Source organism: Podarcis raffonei, chromosome 5, assembly GCF_027172205.1.
Source record: "Podarcis raffonei isolate rPodRaf1 chromosome 5, rPodRaf1.pri, whole genome shotgun sequence".
NCBI classification, from domain to species: domain Eukaryota; kingdom Metazoa; phylum Chordata; class Lepidosauria; order Squamata; family Lacertidae; genus Podarcis; species Podarcis raffonei.
The window spans coordinates 35750307-35770613 of record NC_070606.1 but is presented as its reverse complement, the minus strand read 5'-3'; the positions used below and the strand labels follow the sequence as shown (position 1 = coordinate 35770613).

General features: G+C 39.4%; 1 protein-coding gene across 5 annotated transcripts in view; it reads left to right on the top strand.

The window, feature by feature from the left end:
* The window catches only part of PRKG1 (protein kinase cGMP-dependent 1), a 583893-nt gene that overhangs the window by 401282 nt on the left and 162304 nt on the right, over positions 1 to 20307 (top strand). For all 5 annotated transcript variants that reach the window (XM_053388611.1, XM_053388609.1, XM_053388608.1 and 2 more), the window contains one exon: positions 2823 to 2928. In XM_053388611.1, coding sequence (XP_053244586.1) covers positions 2823 to 2928 — 106 coding nt within the window. The remainder of the gene's footprint in view (positions 1 to 2822; positions 2929 to 20307) is intronic.

Here is a 20307-nt window from a genome sequence, read left to right as displayed (position 1 = left end):
GTGGAGTAATGTTGCATGCATGTATTTGTTCTTGATAAATATCTTGCACTATCAAAGTGCAAGTAGATTACATTTTTTAATTATTATTACTATGTATATATCCTGCATTCTCTCTCCCCTCCCTAACAAGAAGCTCAAAGTAGCACCCCCTCCATCCCTGCGGACTGCAGTTCCGTGAAACAGGTTATAGACTGAAAAACAATGATGGTCCCAAGGTCATCCTATGGACTTTGTGCCTGAGTGGCTCTCCTAAATCCTAGGCTGAGAATCTTTAACCACTAAATATCACAGCAACTATAACTAAAATTGATATTTGTGAATTTCTGTTATATTAGTGGATATTCATGGAAGTTGATAATGTTGCCTGAGATGATGTTCCTCAGTAAGGGAGACATTAGTAGAGGGTATCTATTAAAAAATGGAGACTTGGAGAAGAACTATGTATTGTGAAGGAAATTCACCTTCACCTCAGGATAGTAATGCGGAGGTGGGACTGAGACAGGATTTGCAGCAGACAGCTAATGGGCAGGTGCCATTGTTTAACCGTTCCTGCAATTCTTTCTTGCACATGCTACCTGGCCAGGTTTCCCCTATTTCCTCCTCACATAGAGAAATGACTGAGGAAGGTGAAGTTATTTCCATTTTAAAATTGACTAACTCATGAAGGGTTAGCAACACAAACACACGAAGCCATTTCTGCCCAGCAAATGCTTTCCTTCATATTGCATTTATCACCAGACACATCTTTGGGGAGCAAGTACAACATGTTCTTCTTTCCCTAGGTATTTTAGCTGATAAATTCAAACACAAAATGTTCAAACACAGAATACCAAGTCAAATTCAAAAGGGTTTTCATGTCTATCTCCACTTCACAGCAACGTCTGCCCTCACAATTATGCCTTTGTATTATGTCTACATATGAGATAATATTTATATGCACGGATATAGGTAATCCCTCAGCAAAACTGAACAGGTGGCTATTGATGAGTTTTACCAGATGCATGAATGCACCAGAACATTTTCATTATCTTCAAGGCAACTCTTCTGATTTTTAGTTTTTTTTGTGTTTTTTTTTTACTCTTGAGCATTTTGAATCGTTTTGTGATTGATTTAGAGAACCAGAAAAATAGGCCAAAAAAGGATGCAGCAGGCATGGCAAACTTCAGTGGCAAAATTCTAAGTGACTTCTTAATCCAGCTTCAAACGCATGACAGCACACTGCCTCAATTCATTCTGCAGTCGCTCTATCATCTTGCAGACAACCAGAGTATTTGCTATTCAGCACCATGCAAGTGGCCATGCATTCATTCAGGGTACGGAAAGCCCCAGCCTGAAAAGTTGAATGACAATCCAAACACCTAATGCAGGAAGTTTTCAAATCATGAGATCATTTGAAATTGTCATTCTGCCTTCTTAGTTTTGGACTCATGTATTTTTGCTTTTAAGGAACTCCCCCCTCCCCCTGCTCTATTGAATTAAGATAGCTTTTTATATGAAAGAAGAACTGAGCATGGCATTTAGAGGGAGGAGTGGCTTTGGTCGTTTCTGGTTATTAATCCTAGGGTGGAGCCAAACTTTCTCAGAGAAGAATTTTTTGAACACCGCCCCCCATCACACAGCATATGTTTAGGAAGTCAAGTTCTACATGCTGCACAAATAAATGGAAGCTTTTTCTGTCAGGATATATATCATTTGGCAGGGTACTGTGGGTAGGAGAAAGTGTGATCTGTGGGGGATCTATTGTGGAGAATTTTTGAGGGTGAAAAACACATTGTGGCCGGAGGGGGGGGGGTGGAATTGAGGAATGGAGAATATAGATTTTGTGGTTATGGGGAGGGAAACAGGCTGGCAGAGGGAGGTATTGTGGTCCTGGAGAGGGATATTCTGTGGGAGAGAAACTGAGGCTGGGAGATTGGGAGTTGGTGAGCAGTCTAGTGTCTCAGCCTTTGAAATGCATGGCCTTCACATTGTCATGGTCATCATCATAAGAATGACTAGGCATATTTTAAAAACTGATGTAGATATTTGGGTGTGAAAAGTCAAATCAGCTTTTTAGGTTGATGGACTGTTACACTGGTTAACTTCAGTGCACACTTGTAGTTGCCAACATTGTGAACTTAGCAGACTTTTGAAAAGTGAGAATTTTAAAAAATGGTTATATATCCTAATGTATATATTTTGTTTGTTTTTTTAAAAAAACTTTTCTGTAAAAGTCATATGACTCAATAAACTATTATAATAGTAGACAGTCATAAATAAGTATTTATTAACTCGTATTTTGTCAGCTTTTCATTGGAGAATCCTATTTTTTATTTTAGATGTACTTAGGAATTTGATTGTTTATTTCAAACAAAACAAGAGAAATGAATTTATTCTACTACATATGTCATATGATCATATGATCTTAGGAAAGGGTTGTGCCGTGTCAAAAGGTTTTTTATTAAATTACTAGGTATGAGCTCTGCTTAAGAAAACTCATTTTGTATCTTCCTTTCATTATTCTTGAGGATATGACTCTTTCTAAGTTTGTTTCCAAATTTATGATGAGATCTTTGAATCAGCTGATGATGAATAAAACTTCTGTAGTTGGAATAATGCATCTGAAATCCATTGCTTGGTAGATTTTCCTTCCTTCCTTCTTTCTTTCTTTCTTTCTTTCTTTCTCCTTCTTTCTTTCTTTTTAATTTTATAGTTTGGAAAAAGAAATTGATCATTCTCACGTTTTCTCACAAATTATTTTGTTTGCAATTCACAAAGGTTTTTTCCCCTCGAATTAAGATTTGCTAATTAAAATTTCCCCTTGTCTTGTTTTTTTTTTCCAGCTCTCGTAAATGTGAAACTTTGGGCTATTGATCGGCAATGTTTTCAAACAATAATGATGAGGACAGGCCTCATCAAGCATACAGAGTATATGGAATTTTTAAAAAGGTATGACACTTGTTTATTTTTTGAAACACACACTAAATTTGCTGCCCTCACTTCTTGGGTTTTTGTGGGGATCTTTTTTTCTCTTTCTTTTTTGAATGCAGTGTAATGAGCACTCATTTCTGCTCATCACTTTTAATTTTATGTTTTACCCACTTGTTTGGCATAAGAGCTTGAAGAAGGGGAAATGATAACTGAAAATCTCAGCCTCGTTAACTGTTTGCTTTTCACTCATTATAATTCATCTGCATGGTTGTTTGTGGAAAAATAACACCAACATCAAACATACAGTAAGCATATAAATACCATTTTCAATATGTGCAAATCAAAGATCTCTCATTAAAAAAAAGACATGTTGAAGAAAAATGTGTTTCAGAAAAATGGTATATGACCTAATTTGCAAACTGTTCCACTTAAAACATTTTTTCATATATATAACTTCCAAATAGAGGCAATTTATGAGGCTTAAGAGAAACAAAAGCTTTTTTGCTGGAGGCATCTGCAAATATGGGTCAAATGAGTCATAGAAGAAGAGAGGCATAAGGATGTGTCTTGTTATCCCTTAAACTTGAATTTAAACTCTCACAAATTATGCTAGTATTTCTTCCCCACCACATCATTATAAACATACCACATTATAAACATACCACATTATAAACCTACCACAGCTGATTAATGTATATATTAGTTGTATTTTAATTATAAATAATCAAAGATTAAAAATAAACTTGTGGTCCTTGTTCAGAGAAAAAACGAATACCACCAAAAGCCACCAGGAATATCCAACAAGTCTTGTTGCCTGGGCAACAGTGTTCCCATTAGCCTTTTGTCCTACTCCCATTGAATCTTTCAGTCCAATGATTGGTTTGTTTCTATGTGTCAAACTTGCAGAGCCCTGGAAAGAGAACAGATCTTGTAGATTAATGAACTGAAGTACTAAGTAAATATGCTAAAGCCATTTCCAAATGAAGTCGATTAATCTCATGGTGAATCTGGAATTGTAAAAATTAAAGCCATTATCAATAAATATGCTTTCATCTTGATCCCATGTGGAGTTAGGGATAATGTTGTGCAAGCAGGTGTGGCTCCTTCCTCTGTTCCCTCCCTGCAGCCCCCCTCACATCACCAAAACCTGGTTCAGAGGGTTGGGGGCTACAGGGCAAGTGAGAAGAAGCAGAAGCAGAAATTTGTTTTGCAACATGGTGGGCATCATTGTATGTCTCCCAAGAGGCTTAGGTATACCTGACTCAGCATAAGGTTGGACTTTATGCTGCATGCTTATGTTGAATTACTAGAGAGCAAGTCTCACTGAATCTCTCTGAACTCACAAAGATCAATGGAAGCTCCATAGTGCCCTTTGATAAGAACGTACTTCTCCTTCCTCTGCTTGTCCTACATCTGTTGCTGTAGCAACTGAATACTGGGTGGTGGTACCCTAGAAAACAGCTTTGGGGACTATCTGATATATGGTTTCCGGACATTCTCTCAGTTTTACTACTGGGAATATTTGGGATCATAAAAAATGTGTCTCCAAGCTAGATTGCTTGCTTTGTCCTTCTTCTGGGGTGGAAGAGGATTGATTGACTTGGCACACTTACTTGAATTATCCAGAACTATTTGCTTTGAACATAGTAAGCTGAGTCAGATCATTGGTCCATCTAGCTACACTGACTTGTTAGGGGGCTATCCAAGATTTGAGATAGGATTTCAGACAGGCGTCTCTTCCTGGAGATGCGAGGCGTTGAACCTGGAATCTTCTGCATGAAAAGCAATGGTCTACCACTGGGCTATGTCTCACCTTGTATTTGCATCTATTACACTGTGCTTGTATTATGTTGTATCACTTTGCTTATATGATACTATATATATAATATTTCATGGGTTAACGGGTGATGAGAGCTGAAGTATAAGGGATTTTGCTATACAGTAGACAACTTGACATTGATTCTGAGCTGTCTGTGTTTTTCTGAAGGATTTTTTTTTTAACATGGGACCTACTTATAAGATTTATTTACCTTCAGAGTCCATATAGTATGTCCCCAAAACATACAAATGCTGCTTATATCTATTAATTGAGCGTGTCTGATGTAGGTCTGGACAAATCAGACTATTTCCAATCCATGTCATTTTTGTATGTGTTCACTTTTAAATCTGGGCTATCTTTTCCTGTATTAAGCTATGAATTATTATTTCTTAATTGTATAGTTTTACATAGAATTTTAGAAACATAGAATCATAAAGTTGGAAGGGACCCCCAAGGGTAATCTAGTCCAAGCATCCAAGATAGATGGCCATCCAACCTCTGCTTAAAAACCTCCAGTGAAGCAGGTTTGTTCTTCCTGATGTTTATTTGGAATCGGCTTTCTTCTAACTAGAAGCCATTGGTTCAAGTCCTACCCTCCAGAACAGGAGAAAACAAGCTTGCTCTATCTTCCTTGTGACAACCCTTAAGATATTTGTAGATGATTATCTTATCTCATCTCTGTCTCCTCTTTTCCAGGCTAAACATGCCAAGCTCCTGTATTTGGTCTCAAAATATTCATTTTGATATTTTTTTAATTGAGCCAATAACTGTGTTATGACATTGGGGAAGTGTGAAATAACCTGAGTTCCAGCCTGCACATTAGTATGGGTAGTGTGGATTAGATCAGCTGGTATAGTATGAAGCATGCCTAATTTGGCATAATTTGTTAAGTGAACACTCTGATCAGCATATATTTAATGGAGGAAAGAACAGTGTGGTTAGAGCACCAGACAGTGCAATGTAGACTGGATATACAACGTGAAAAAAGTATATTAAAATTCCATATAATCAATGAAGTCAGCAAATCTGAATAGTTATTAAATTTGCTTATTTTGTACAAATTTAAACATTTTGGAATTTCCCATATAGTAATAAGGATTGCACTCTTCATAGTGCCTGAAATGATCTTTGTAAAATTGTCTTCTTATTATTGCCTAATGCCACCACCCTCTTTATAAGCATTGTCACTACAATCTGTCACAACGTGCTGTCTTGCACAATTCCAACCTATAACACAATAACAGGGAGTGACAAGGGCTTGAGACTGGAGTGGAAATCTTTTTTCAGCTTGATTGAAAACAAACAGGGGAATCTTAATACTAGGACATGGACTTTGGTCCAGCCAGTCGTGTTGCTGAAATTCAGATACCTGCTCTATTACATTGAGCCCCAAAGCACAGCAAAATGACAAATGATTTACTGGATGTGGAAAATACTGAAAGAAAAACTTTGAAGACTGGAGAACCTATGCCTGTACACTCACATAGTAGAATTGTAATGTATATGTCACTTAGATTTTGTTCTGAACTCCTTAGCTGAGATCTAGAAATTCAGATAATTTGATCTTCCCTTGCTGTTTTTATTCATTAGTGAATGGTTTTAATTATGCTTTTTTTGTCTACCCATTAACAGAACAGCTCTTCCAGTCCTAATGGGCTGAGTGGGCTACTAGGCCCAACTAAAGCTTAGTTCTTAGTGAGGTGCCAATGTTATGTCTAGAGTATATTAAATTATGGGATGGTACTGTAGTGTTCAAATTATAAGAGAAAGGTAGAGGGGGCTGTAATGGAATTCACAAGTCATTCCTTGATATCTGCAAATTTTAGCCATTTGATATCTCCCTGTAGCTTTTTACAAGCAGTCACAAAGATGACCAACAAAACTGGTAAGGGCACCAGAATCCCCCCATGACCAGTGTAATTCAATAGGCTGGGGCTCACATGATAAAGAATTAGGTCTGTGTCAATTCTCCACAAACAAGGAGCCACCACAGAACAGGCCCATTCTTTTGTGGCCATCCTCTGGACCTCTTGTGGAGGAAGGGCACAAAAAAGGGCCTCAGATGATGGTTGCAGGGTCTGGGTTGGTGCATATGGTGAGAGATGGTCCTTGAGGTATTGTGGTACTGAGTTAGAAAATACAAAAACCGGTGTGAGAGCCAAAATACTTTCTCTCTCTCTCTCTCTCTCTCTCTCTCTCTATATATATATATATATATAAACACACACACACACATAACATATATATAGCCAAAATACTATATATATATATATATATATATATATATATATATATATATAACATATATATGTATATATTTTACATTATCATAATTGCAGTGCACCATGCAAATATAAATGATCATATTGATTATTACAGAATGATAGTAAGGGTCCATTTCAACTAGATGCAATCTATCATGTTTGTACATCACAAAACCCAAGTGCAAGCAGTGATTCTTACCACCAGGTTTTGATAAAGTAAAATCCATTTGACATTCATGTGGTAAGAGTGATAGGCTGTATTCGGCGGGGGGGGGGTGACGTTAATTAATGGCATAGGTAGTAAACTATTGCAAATGGTACAAGGACTGAGTCATAACAGGAGGAATTCTGTTATCTCCATTCAGGTGGATGGGTTGTAACTTGGCAGAATTTCTTATTAGAATCCAATACGAAAATAATTTTCCTCAGGAAATTAGGATTTTGTTATACTACACCTAGTTGAAACAGACTTGGTATGATTACTCATAGTTTGTAAAGTGACTTGCAACTATGATACTTCATATATATATATATTAAATTTTCTTGATCTTATTATTGCTTGTAGTTCTGCAATCAAAACAAAACCATGCAGACCTTGGATATCCTAATATTTAAGGCTGATTCTGTTCCTAGTGCTGGTTCATAGCAATTGAGTGGAACTGTGGCCTGAGCTCAAATTATGTTGCAGTTAAAGACGCTCATGTATTAAAAGGCAAATGCAATGGACCATCTAACTCATTATATGAATATGTTCAATAATCATAAGCATCATGACACTGTAGTGCTTATGGTTGATTCAGTCCTTAATCGTCCCCAGGATGCACAAGGCCCTAAGTAACTGCAGCATAGACATATATAGAGCTGGAGACATTTCAATACATTTCTGTGTTGGCCTTTGGCATCTATTATTTCTTACAATAACCAGTTCACACCAGGGACATAGTGGTCACTATATCATTGGTTCCAATTTCCTTGTTGATTTTGGTCAGTGCTAAAAAAAACCCGCAGGAAAAATGATCTGATTGAGTACACCGATTAAGTTATTATCTTGCCTATGTATTGTGCAATCAGCCGCTGATAATTACTTTTGTTGCACTTGGTTTCCATCCCAGTCTAAAAGAGAAGAGATGATCTCCATGGAATCAAAGCTTATTGTTTAGAAAATATCCCAAGATGCCAGTTAGTTTCATATAGTACAAGGTAATGTAATCAAAAGTTTTAAGTGGAAAGTATATTGTTGACCAAAAATAGAGAGAAAATAACATGCCTCTTTCGACAACCAAAATGGCAACTAGACATTCCATTTTGGCAACTGTAACCCTGGTTTAAGGAGCCTTTTGGCGCCTAGCTTATATATCTGAGTTTCTTACACTGTACAAAATGGTTCTGAATCATGATCACCACAGATTTGTCACTTTTTACTTTATTTTGGGTGAAGGCATGAAAATGTTGATTTGTTCTTTTAAGGAGATTTCTGAAATTATGAACCCCCCCCAAAATGATACACTGACTACTTTCAGTTCCAATCTCAGAATTATAATTTTATCCCTCTGTCTTTTTCAAAGCTCTGCCAATATTAAGTGATTAAGCTTCAGATTTTAGTAGAGCTTTTCTAAAAGATTGTCAAGATTAATTTAGATGCAGACTTCACAGAGTTTGCTCATCCTTAATTTGAAAGCAAGCAGTATGTGACAGAAATTAAGAGGAGCTTTCTAATACTGGCCTGGTGCAGATGTAAAGTCTCTGGATTTCCTAATCATTTCTGAGGCTCACCAAGCCCCTTCCTCCTTGTCTTCCCCATTCCTTTTAGGCCTGTGACCCAGGACTATAATAAAACTTATAAGTATTTTTTTGACCCATGCTACATTCCAGTTTATTCTATTTCTGGAAACAGGTGAATGCCCACTCTCCACCAAAGCATGGTGGGCTTCCTTGAGATACTGACTCAAGATCTCAGTATTCGGCCTGGGGAAGGGATTATTAGTACATTTAACCAACAAGAAGTTTGTCAGCCCATGGCTAAAAACTATGGTCAGAAAAGCCACCTCGATTGGACTGCCATCATCCCTCTTATATCATCTGGGTTCCGACACTGCCCTTGAATCCCTGAGGCAAAGGCTTTGGGACATCTTACATAGCGACCTGCAATCCCAATCTTATGTAATTTGTATCCCAGTATCAGCTGGAATCCAATACGGGTACAATTTTCAGATACCCTCATACCTTAGGAATTTCTCTGTACCTACCTATCGGGGTTTATTTACCAAAGCCAGACTAAATGTATTTCCCTTGGAAGTTCTAAATGGCAGACTGAGAGGCATCCCCTATCAGAATAGGCTTTGTTTATGTTCCCAGGATCAATTGTATGAAGCATATCCTACTGCATTGTGGGCAGTATAAGCAAGCAAGGGATCAACTGATCAAACCCTTACTGGCAAATTGGTTTATTTTGGGATACTAAAATGCCCCACCCCACTACCCAAATGTGATATTTGCTTTCCTGGATCAGTTATTGCTTGAAAAATACAATGGAACATTTTTGCAAAAATCAGAATTTCTTGGGGCAGTTCCCCCCCCCCATGCTCTTTTTGGTTTTCAAAAGAAAATTTCTAAACACTTAGATCTTCATCATTGGATGAGTTTCAATTACTGCAGTATGTTAAGATTAACTGGTACAAATTGACATCCCAGCAGCAAATTCAAATGCTCCAGAAACATTCTGTACAATTTTTGTGCCAGATACAAAGCTGTAACGTTAAATGAAATTCAGGGACATTATTTGCTTCTATGCAGGTATCAGAAGCTAAAATATGAATGGAGAATCTGTAGAACTGAGGCTCCCACTATATTTGACCATTGACCATGATGCCTGAGTCTTATGGGAGTTGGAATTCAACAACCTTTGGAGGGCCACAGGATTTCCATCCTGTCCTAGGATGACTATGCAATAGGTCTACTTCTGTGTAGATTCTGCAGTGAAAAGAGGACTGGGGATCCAAGATCTGGATCCCAAGTTCTCTTGGTACAGCATGTTGGAAAACGTCCTGGGGTGTCCCTGCAGCCCCCAAAGTCTGAGCGTCCTCTGGTATGCGCAGCTCTGGAAAAGGCATTTCCCTTCTTCTCCAGTGCGCTTCAGCGACATATATCGAATGATATATGCACACTAATCTTTTAGCATAACACAGCAAGAAGCATGAGACATTGTAGAGCTAATCTACATATTTATTTACACACTATGTACAGACAAAGGAATCATGGCGTCTCTCTCTCTCCAGCTCCAAGAGAAGATATGGGCAGAAGTAAAAGCAAAAGTACAGTACAAATAGTACATACAGTGGAAGAGATAAGACTGTCTTCCGTTCCCACACTCTTCCCAGACAAGCATGTGATTTACACCAATCTCATCTGCAGCATCAGAGGTGTGAAATGCTAACACAGAGTGTGTTATATCTACATTAGCTAAACAGATTTCATTGAAGGCTAGTGATAACCTAATTCACCGAACCAAGATTTTGGCAGCTTCCATGTCACACATTTGCAGACATCTTTATAATGTCTTCCCTACAAAGAGCCGAGTGAAACAGTTCTTACATGCTGAAGGCATATAAGAGCGCCAGGGAGAAGAATATGCTAAAGAGATTTGGGGTGAGAACGCAGCCCTGCTTCGCACTGCTCTTTAGAAATAATAAGAACAAAACTATTATTAATAATAATAATAATAATAAATAATAAACTGGCTGGGGCTGATTGGAGTTGTAATCCAAAACATCTGGAGGGCACCAGGATGGCAAAAGCTGTTCCTCCTGCAGTATGTGGTCCTCCAGATGTGTGGTAGGAAGATTTATTTCATCACCAGTGAAATACCATCAAGCACTGGCACAGACAGGGCAGCTTTCAAACCACAGTGCAAGTTTCTTCCAGCGTTGGGTAGTTTTTTTACGAGACAAATGTTGGGCTTAAAGTGGGTCCTCAGGGCAGCATATGGCACAAGTTTTATAAGAACAGCAGGTCCTTTCCTTATTTATCCTCTTTTTCCATATTGCTTTAAGTGCATCTAGAAGTCCAAACACATGGATATTATTTCTGAAGGAGGTTTGCTTGTAAAGAACTGAAAGCAATAAGGTGTTTTTCACTAAAACTCTGAGCACAGCCAAGCAGTGGAGCAGAACTAAAGTGCCAAAGTATCAAGCTGTCAATTTCATACTCCCCATTTTAATAAGTTTGGTTTTTTTTGCCTTGGTCAGTTGACTTTCTATTTTTATTTAAAAGTCTGCATAGGATTGGGATGGCATTTTGAGAATTTTAACATTGGGTGTGAAAGTTTAATAATCACTTCTCAGCCAGGGTGACACCGAGCAATGGCTAGCAAAATATGTAAAGTAGATTATGTTATATTTTTATATACATGAAGTCTTTTTTTCTGGACTGAGTTTTTCTTAGGAATTTTCTCTGGGGTGTCTCCTGTAGTGTTAATATGCCCCAGCCGAAGAGGAAATCAGTGAGAAGTGTTAAATAATGCTTGTGCCTTTTCTGTCACATTTTTAAAAAAATGGTTCACTGGTTTTACACAGAAGGAAATCTGAATAATGGAAATGAACTTTTCCTTAACAAGTCTGTGGGGATTTATATAACATACCTTAGGCCTACTTACAGGTAGTAAAGTGATTTTAAATTAGGTATTCACTGTATTCAATATTTTGATTAGTAGAGCCTTCACTGATTCTTTACTATCATTATAAAGTTCAGGGACATCTATGGAGCACTCACTTTAATGCTAATGGTTCCTACAGCTGGAGAACCCATGCATATCAATAAGGGATTGTACTGGAAGCTAGATGTGTTTCAATGTGAAAGTCAGTTAAGTTCAGAATTAAGCATGAGCTTCAAAATATTTAAATAGCAGACAGCAAGAAAAATGGCATGTCGTTAGTGGCCAGCTGTAGTCTCTACAAAAGGTAGTACAGTAAAGATTAGAGATGCTATCACATTTAAGAGTCACATATTGAAAATTAATTTCCAGATATCACCACCTGCAGTGTCAATGGCATCTATTTTAGATAAATTAAGGGTGAAATCCTATGCACACTTACTTTTGAGCAAACATACATAACATAGCATAGCATAGCATAGCATAGCATAGCATAGCATAGCATACATAATCATGGACCCATACAGTTTAGCTGTGGGGTGGGGGTGGAAGTAGTAAAGAATGAAAAACACAATCTGCACTGGATAAAAATAGACCACAACTTTATTAATTACAATGTAACAGGTTGGGCATAGGCACTGGGCATATATCCACATGATCAACCAGCTCGTTGTTTGATAGCAAGGGTTGACAATTGCTGAGATTCACCATGGTATGAGCCGCAGCTAGGGCATCATGGCCCATCAGTCCCAGAGCTAGACTTCAGGACATAAATCGCCCCCACCAAGATACCTTAAGGGGGTCCCTTGTGGGCTGTGACAGAGTGCCCCTCCCCTATCCCTTCAGCCTAATGCATGGGTCGGCAAACTAAGGTCCGTGGGCCGGATCAGGCCCAATTGCCTTCTAAATCCGGCCAGCAGACGGTCCAGGAATCGCCGTGTGGATCGGCAGCGCACGTGTTCGTTCCCTCTCCCTCACACAGCAGCAGCAGTGCCTCCTCCCTCCCTCCTCCTGGCTTCTCTCTGCCTTGCCTAGAGGAGGAAGGGGGCTGGGCTTTGTTGGTGCCAGCCCCTCTCCAGAGCCCTTTCGCGTGCCGCTCATCGTCCCTCCGCCGCCAGCCCCTACTGCTCGCAAGACACAGGAGCCGTGGTTGGCTGAGCACCCCTCTCGAGCGGCCGCCATTTAAAGCAGCCCCTCTCCGGAGCCCTTTCACGCGCCGCTCATCGTCTCTCGTTCATTCCCCTCCCCAAAAAATTATAGCCCGCCCCCCACAAGGTCAGAGGGACAGTGGATCGGCCCCCTGCTGAAAAAGTTTGAGGGCCCCTGGCCTAATGCCTCCTATGCCACAAAAGATGGCAGTTTACCGGCTTGCTGACAACCCTATTGCTCCTGCAACCATTCTCAAATACCATTTGAGATGTCCGTAAGCCAAGCGTTGGTACCCTCTGCATACAGGTATACACCACCAGGCCATTGCAGTTCTTCATTTTTGTATGAAATAGAGGAACAATGAGAAATTCTTGCTCCTGCTCTATTTCTTTTTCAGTCTTGGGGCAAACCAGTCAATATATATTTATACAATAACCATAAATTATCTGTTCCCTGACTTTCTGTGGAGATGGGTCCCTGGTAGATATTCTGAGGCATATCTTCTGAGAAAGAAGGCTACTCACTGGATGAATCTGTGCACAGAACCCACAACTCCATTTGCCCTTGTGAGTACCTATGGCTTTTGCCCCTTCTCCAAAGGGCTCACGCCGGGAGAATATTGGCAGAATATTTCCCACAAGGTTCTCCTACCTTCTTCCCAGTCAATTGCAAACTAGGAGAACTTCTTTTATTTCTTTTTTTATCTCATAATAATATAGCTCAGCACTTGCTTCCGTAACTAAGAACAGTGGTTCCCTGAAAAGATGTAGAAACAATTTGGAAGGAGACATGTATATTGGGCAATATTTTCTAAATGAAATAAATATGCATCAGTATAATGAGAATGGCAATTAGGTTGTAGGGCTCTGCCCTTGGCAGTTTAGGTTGTCCCCAAAAGCTTTTGAAACATGGAATTCTCAGATCCATTGATCCCACTCTCTTAACTTTTCAGCAATGGCAGCAGCTGAATAAGATCATGTGGTTTCAATCTACAGCTACATAACCTGGTGTTTATTATAGTTATATAATTACAGGTTCTGCAACAAACGCTGTTGATGCTTTCAGTTTTCTTTTATTTCTTATAGCTGCCACCTGTATTTTCGCTGCTTCTTTCATATGGATATGCTATTTTGCGTTCTTACCAAAGGCCTGCCTAATAGCTAAAAAAACCAACACAATACATCCCAGTGCTATACATATGATTACCTCTGCCCAAGACAGTTATAATTCTGACTTGTCAAATAATTCACAAAAGGCTGGGGGTTGGCTGTTCCTGTTCTCTGTAATGTCCATCTGTGGGGCAATTTAGGGCTTTCCTGAAATGATGAATTGGTATGTCTGCTAGGAAACAGCTTGTTATAGAGAACTGTAGCACATAAAAATGAAAGCCACAGACTCTGCAACAGAGGCCACAGGTGGTAGCAGGTAATAAGACATCTGCGGATGTTAAGGATTTTGAAGTATTTGACTTTTTTAAAAATGTCCTTTTCAATAGAGCCACGAGTTTTCTTACTGGGATAAGGTCTAATTTGCCAGAGGGTCTGTTGTTTTAGAAGATATAATGTTAAGTTTCAAAGCAAAACAAACCAAGACCTTCATTGTAAGTGTTCTTTTCACTACATTTACTCTACTGGCTTCTAATGAAAGGAAGAAACTGCTTTTTGTTGGCAAAGAAAAGGCAAATGATCTGGTTTTGTTAAAATAAACTTAACACATAGCTTGGTGGTTTTTGAAAATGTTATCAATGCAAACTGTAATCCAATTAAACTGTGTGTGTTTATGCAAAAGATCGCTGCATACAATGAGGGCTTTATCACAGTAGGTCTTATAGCCAACCAGTCTCCAAAGAGTGGTGCAGATCTTTCCCTATAAGAAATGCCAGTGTAAGATCTATTTAGGGGAACTGTGATCCTTAACTGCATACACAGTTATGCATCTGCAACTCCTCTAGCTCACTGCCACAACATAACTGGAACTTCTGCAAGCAAATTACAGTCTGCACATGCGCAGAAGCGGTCCTCAGGTTGCGGAAACCTCAGGATCTGACCAGACCTCCAAAATGGATACCGTCTGCAACCGAAGGTACCACCGTATATAAGTTTGCCTATGGATTCTGATGGAAGAGTTACTGTGAGATTCCTTGGATTTTGTTGGGTCGTCTCGCAATGAAGCATGCATTTGCATAGCAATAAAAAGGGGAAGGGGAGGGTTTTAAAGTACAGTACAGTGGTACCTCGGGTTACATACGCTTCAGGTTACATACGCTTCAGATTACAGACTCCGCTAACCCAGAAATAGTACCTCGGGTTAAGAACTTTGCTTCAGGGTGAGAACAGAAATTGTGCTCTGGCGGCGCAGCGGCAATGGGAGGCCCCATTAGCTAAAGTGGTGCCTCAGGTTAAGAACAGTTTCAGGTTAAGAACGGACCTCCGGAATGAATTAAGTACTTAACCCGAGGTACCACTGTAAAAACAAAATAATCAAGATGATATGTAGGGGGATTGGTTGGTGTGCCAGAGAAGCAAGATCTACCTTATAACCTACCTCCCCATAAATTTACCCACAAGGACCCTAAACCTTCCCTAGGTTTCACCTCACTCTCCCAGTGTGCAAGTCTATATTCACATTGGGAGTGGAGATCTAGTAATCTAGATTAGGTAGAGGCTGAAACTGTATTTAGCATGGGCTAAAAGTAGGGGTAGGCATCAGGGTGTGCATGCAAACCTTGCCCCAAATGTCCCTGCATGTGGCTGTTCTACTTCAGCGCTTTCCAGCTTATCAAGATTTTCAGTCATGGGGCAGATTTAAAGCACATTTAGCTAAACATACTCTGACGCCCCCTCATACCTCCCCTATCAGTGCAGGAAGATCTGAAGTGTATCCAGCACATGTGAAGACCCTGAGGCAAGGCTTACATGTGCACCCCTGCCCCCTCCCCACTTTTAGCCAATAGGTTTGGGGCAAATGCCTGGATAGCCTAGGCTTTTTTAAATCTTTGCTTCTATTGATATGCTGGTGTAAGAAGCCAATGAGACAGCCCTCTATTTTTCAAGGTTTATCTAACTTCAGCTGTCTATTTTGCTTTTAGTCCTTGTTAAAGCTTAGCAAATTTTGAGTACTATTCCTTTCTCCCCCACTTGGCTTGGGAATGATAATTCATAAAGTTTCAGTGTCTTTAAAGAGAGAATTGTGACCAAGTTGGCTTCACTTTTTGTGAACCTTTGGGAAAGCAATCCCCCTTGGAAGAAATAACAAGTGGATACAGTAGGTGACCATCGCGTAGACAGCTGGATGGAATAGTACAAAGAAGCCTTTCTGACAAGAAATTGGCTCAATTAGGCAGCAATTTTCACTAAATCATATTGGCCCTTTAGGTGTTCAGCTGTATCTTCAGATATCGGAGAAATAGCTGTAAGCAATCAAGTGACCTGTCTCACACTATAAACAAGAAAGATGGGGTCAATGCTCTGGCTGCCAGAGATTTGGGGATTTGCTCTTAGGTTTTTCAATTCTTCCAGATGTATGACTGGAAGCTTTACAAGGAGTTATATTTGATTTTGTTCTCCCAAGTTATTTGCTGCAATTTTCAAAAAAGGATCCTCTAGTCCCTGTTGCAGTCCTAACATACATAAAGCATCTGGCCATTCAACTTCAGACATTTGTATACGCTGAGTAGCATGAGCTTGGAATCACTGCAATAGAACAAGTTTCTTGCTTCACATGGGTGTATAAGGGTATCTAGTTCTGTTGATTCACTTCAGTTGCATGAGAGGCCCTTTCTTGATGCCTTTCTTGTGTAAATAAGAAAACTTACTATATTATTTGGTCATAATATAGTAAAGTTTATATACTAGCTTACAGCTATGCATTGTATATGTCAAAGCCTTGTAAGTGGAAATAAGTAATTATGTTCAACGGATTCCAAGTCCATAGGTACATAACAGCTTCCAACTGTAGATTTTGGAGCAGCTAAAGGAAGTAAAGGAGATCAGTGCTTATTTTAAAACAAAAATATTTGTTGAGGTGAGCCTGTTTTCAGTCTACAGCATAGCTCTGTTTGGTATTAAGTGGTTCATCAATGCCTTTGAATAAATAAATAAAATAGCAACCACTTTAAAGTTATTGAGGTAACTTGTATTAAAGAACCGGATTGCCTGTTGGCACTGCCTCCTCTCATAGTCGGAGAGCCAGTGTGGTGTAGTGGTTAAGAGTGGTAGTCTCGTAATCTGGGGAACCGGGTTCGCGTCTCCGCTCCTCCACATTCAGCTGCTGGGTGACCTTGGGCCAGTCACACTTCTTTGAAGTCTCTCAGCCCCACTCACCTCACAGAGTTTTTGTTGTGGGGGAGGAAGGGAAAGGAGAATGTTAGCCGCTTTGAGACACCTGAAGGGGAGTGAAAGGCGGGATATCAAATCCAAACTCTTCTTCTTCTCTTCTTCCTGTTTCCTGTCCCAAATCATCAAGCTTTATTTGAAAAGTTGGAGTTCACACACTTATTGAAGTAAGGAAGATAAATTAATTTGTGGTTAATAAATAAAGACAGGTTTTCAGATATGGTTAGGGATGCTTTACAGGTGTTGCTCAGATTAGAGCTGTATGGAGGATATTGTGTACAGTGGGATCCAGTTGGTGCCCATGCATTGGTGACGTCCTCCACCCTGATCTGAAAGGTCTGAGGGAGCCAATTTTCGGCTTTTGCCAAAGGCTGCATGGGGGAGAAATATGCAAATATCACTTTCCCTCTTCTTTCATTGCTGGAGGCATCCACCAGACCAAAAGCCTTCCCATATGTGCGTAAATACGTGTGCATGGCTATGTGTGACTATTTCCTCATCGTCGCTAAGTGGGTGGCGCTGTGGGTTAAACCACTGAGCCTAGGGCTTGCCAATCAGAAGGTCGGCGGTTCGAATCCCCGCAACGGGGTGAGCTCCCATTGCTCGGTCCCTGCTCCTGCCAACCTAGCAGTTCAAAAGCACGTCAAAGTGCAAGTAGATAAATAGGTACCACTCAGGCGGGAAGGTAAACGGCGTTTCCGTGCACTGCTCTGGTTTGCCAGAAGCGGCTTAGTCATGCTGGCCACATGACCCGGAAGCTGTACGCCGGCTCCCTCGGCCAGTAAAGCAAGATGAGCACCGCAACCCCAGAGTCAGCCACGACTGGACCTAATGGTCAGGGGTCACATTACCTTTACCTTTATCCTTTGCAAGAACATGCCAGGATTTTTCTTTAAGAAAAAAGATTAGTTGCAAATATCTAATCTACAGCTGTTTCTGTTTTAAACTGCTTCTTTTAAAATGAGTAGATTCTGATTTAAAATGAAACAGTATTGATTTTTAATTTTATGTATGGGTGGGGAGCTATGCATTAATTTGTTTGTGGTTGTGCATTCATTCACTTGTTTTGAGGTGCTCTGCAAAATAGGATAGAGGATACTAATACAAGCATTAAATAATAATAAAAAAAGGAATGAAGCTTTCTTGCCCGGGATAAATGAAAACAGAGGTGTTTAAGAGTCTGAGAAGACCCTGTAACAGAGACTTAAACTGGCCTGGAAGATCCACATTTTTGTTGTGGCTTTCAATGGCTAAATTTAAATTGAGCTGTGGATGTATTTTTAAACACGGATTACAAATTTATTAAACAAATAAATATCACATCCTTCCAAAGAAGTAGTCATAGAATTTTCAGTAGTTCAGTAGTCATAGAATTTTTGTAGAGTTGGAAGGGACCTTGAGAGTCATCTAGTCCTGCCATAGCCATCAACCTTCTGGTTAATAGCCAGACACACTGACCCATTGCGCCACCTGAGGTATTGCTACTTTTATGTATATTGGATTGGTTCCAGAATAAGTAAGTTACATTTAGGTACCATTGAAATAAATGGGCAAGATTAGTCATTGCTTAGTTCTCATTGAAATCAATGGAACTTAAGTTCAAACAACTTAGTCTGGTTCATCCCATTCTCAGGAAAATTGCCAGTAGATGCATACAGAGTCTATTTCTAAAGTACACCCGAGGCAGAAGTCTAGCATTTGCCACAAAAAAATTAACAAACTTTGTTTCCATTGGCTACCATTGTGCTGTTACATCACTGGCTTATAATGTCTCCATATGGGCTATACACTCTTACTGTGGCTTTCAGCTGCTATATTTTATAATATGCTTGCATGTATCGGTATTTTTTATTATTGATATTCATGCACTCTCAGCTTCATCTTGGATGAGGATGGACAAAGCTCAATGAATTCTAAAAGTATTTCTTTTCAAAAACAAAATAAAACAAACAAGCTGTGTAGGCTAATGTTTGCATGAACTACTGCAGGGCCAAAGATTCATCCTGTTTACAGTTGTACTAATCAGGACAATTATTTAATGATAATATGTAATAGCACTATACATAATGAAGATTGGTTATCGTGGCCATGGGTCTGTATTTATTAATCTACACAGCTGAGCTGTGGTAATTTTAAGCTACTTTAAAAACAAATAATAATAATAATCTCCAGTTATATTTTTTCTAAATAAATGAAGTGGAACCAACGTGCTGTATATCTCTAATTAAGAAAATGAAAGTGCTTTCCTGACTTTGTTTTGCTGTGGTTCCTTGGGTGCAAGATTCTTTTTTTCTTTTTCTTTACAGATTTCCCGATCATCACTATCTATTTTATTTTCACAGATTTTGTTCCTTCATTTCCTGATTAGAGTAATTCACACTCGGGGAAAAATGAGAGAGAGCTATCCAAACAAATGTAAATTGACTAATTTTAGGCAATTATCCTGTCAAATGATTACATTTGCTCACATTATGAAAGGAAATTGAACAGCATAAACAGTGGTTCATTACGGCTGTGTGTAGGAATGTGTGTGTAGGTTGAACTGCATACACATAAATAACTATAATTTGTTATTAATGTTCTATAGCGTGTTTCAGTGCACAGTGTTATTTGTTAGTATCAGTAGTCTCTGGGTTACCTATGGATTTGATTCTTCAATATGCATTGCTAGTGTGGCTAGATGATTGATTGATTGATGGATTGATTGAGGTGGCTTAACCTGGTAGCAGTGCTGAGCTGGAGGGGGCCAAAACAAGTGAAGCTTAATGCACACAAGGTAGTGGTCTTTCTTGCAAAGAACAGGAATTTGGTGTGTTTTGGATGGGGCAATACTCCCCTTGAAGAAACAATATTATTATCTATTTATTAAATTTCTATACCGCCCTTCATTTGAGGATCACGGAGCACAATAAAAAGCACAAAAAATACATAACATAGTAGCAAACAAAGCCAATAAGCCCACACACAGCTTGAAAGGCCATAATTAGGCAAAGGCCTGGGAGAAGACAAATGTTTTTGCCTGGTGCCTCAAGACATGTAACCAAGGTACCAGGCAAGCCTCCCTGGGGAGAGCATTCCATAAGCAGGAAGCTGTTGCAGAAAATGCCCATTGCCATCCTCCAGACCCCGCGTGGAAGTAAGCACATGAAAAATGACCTCAGTGAAATCATTGAGTTATTTTTA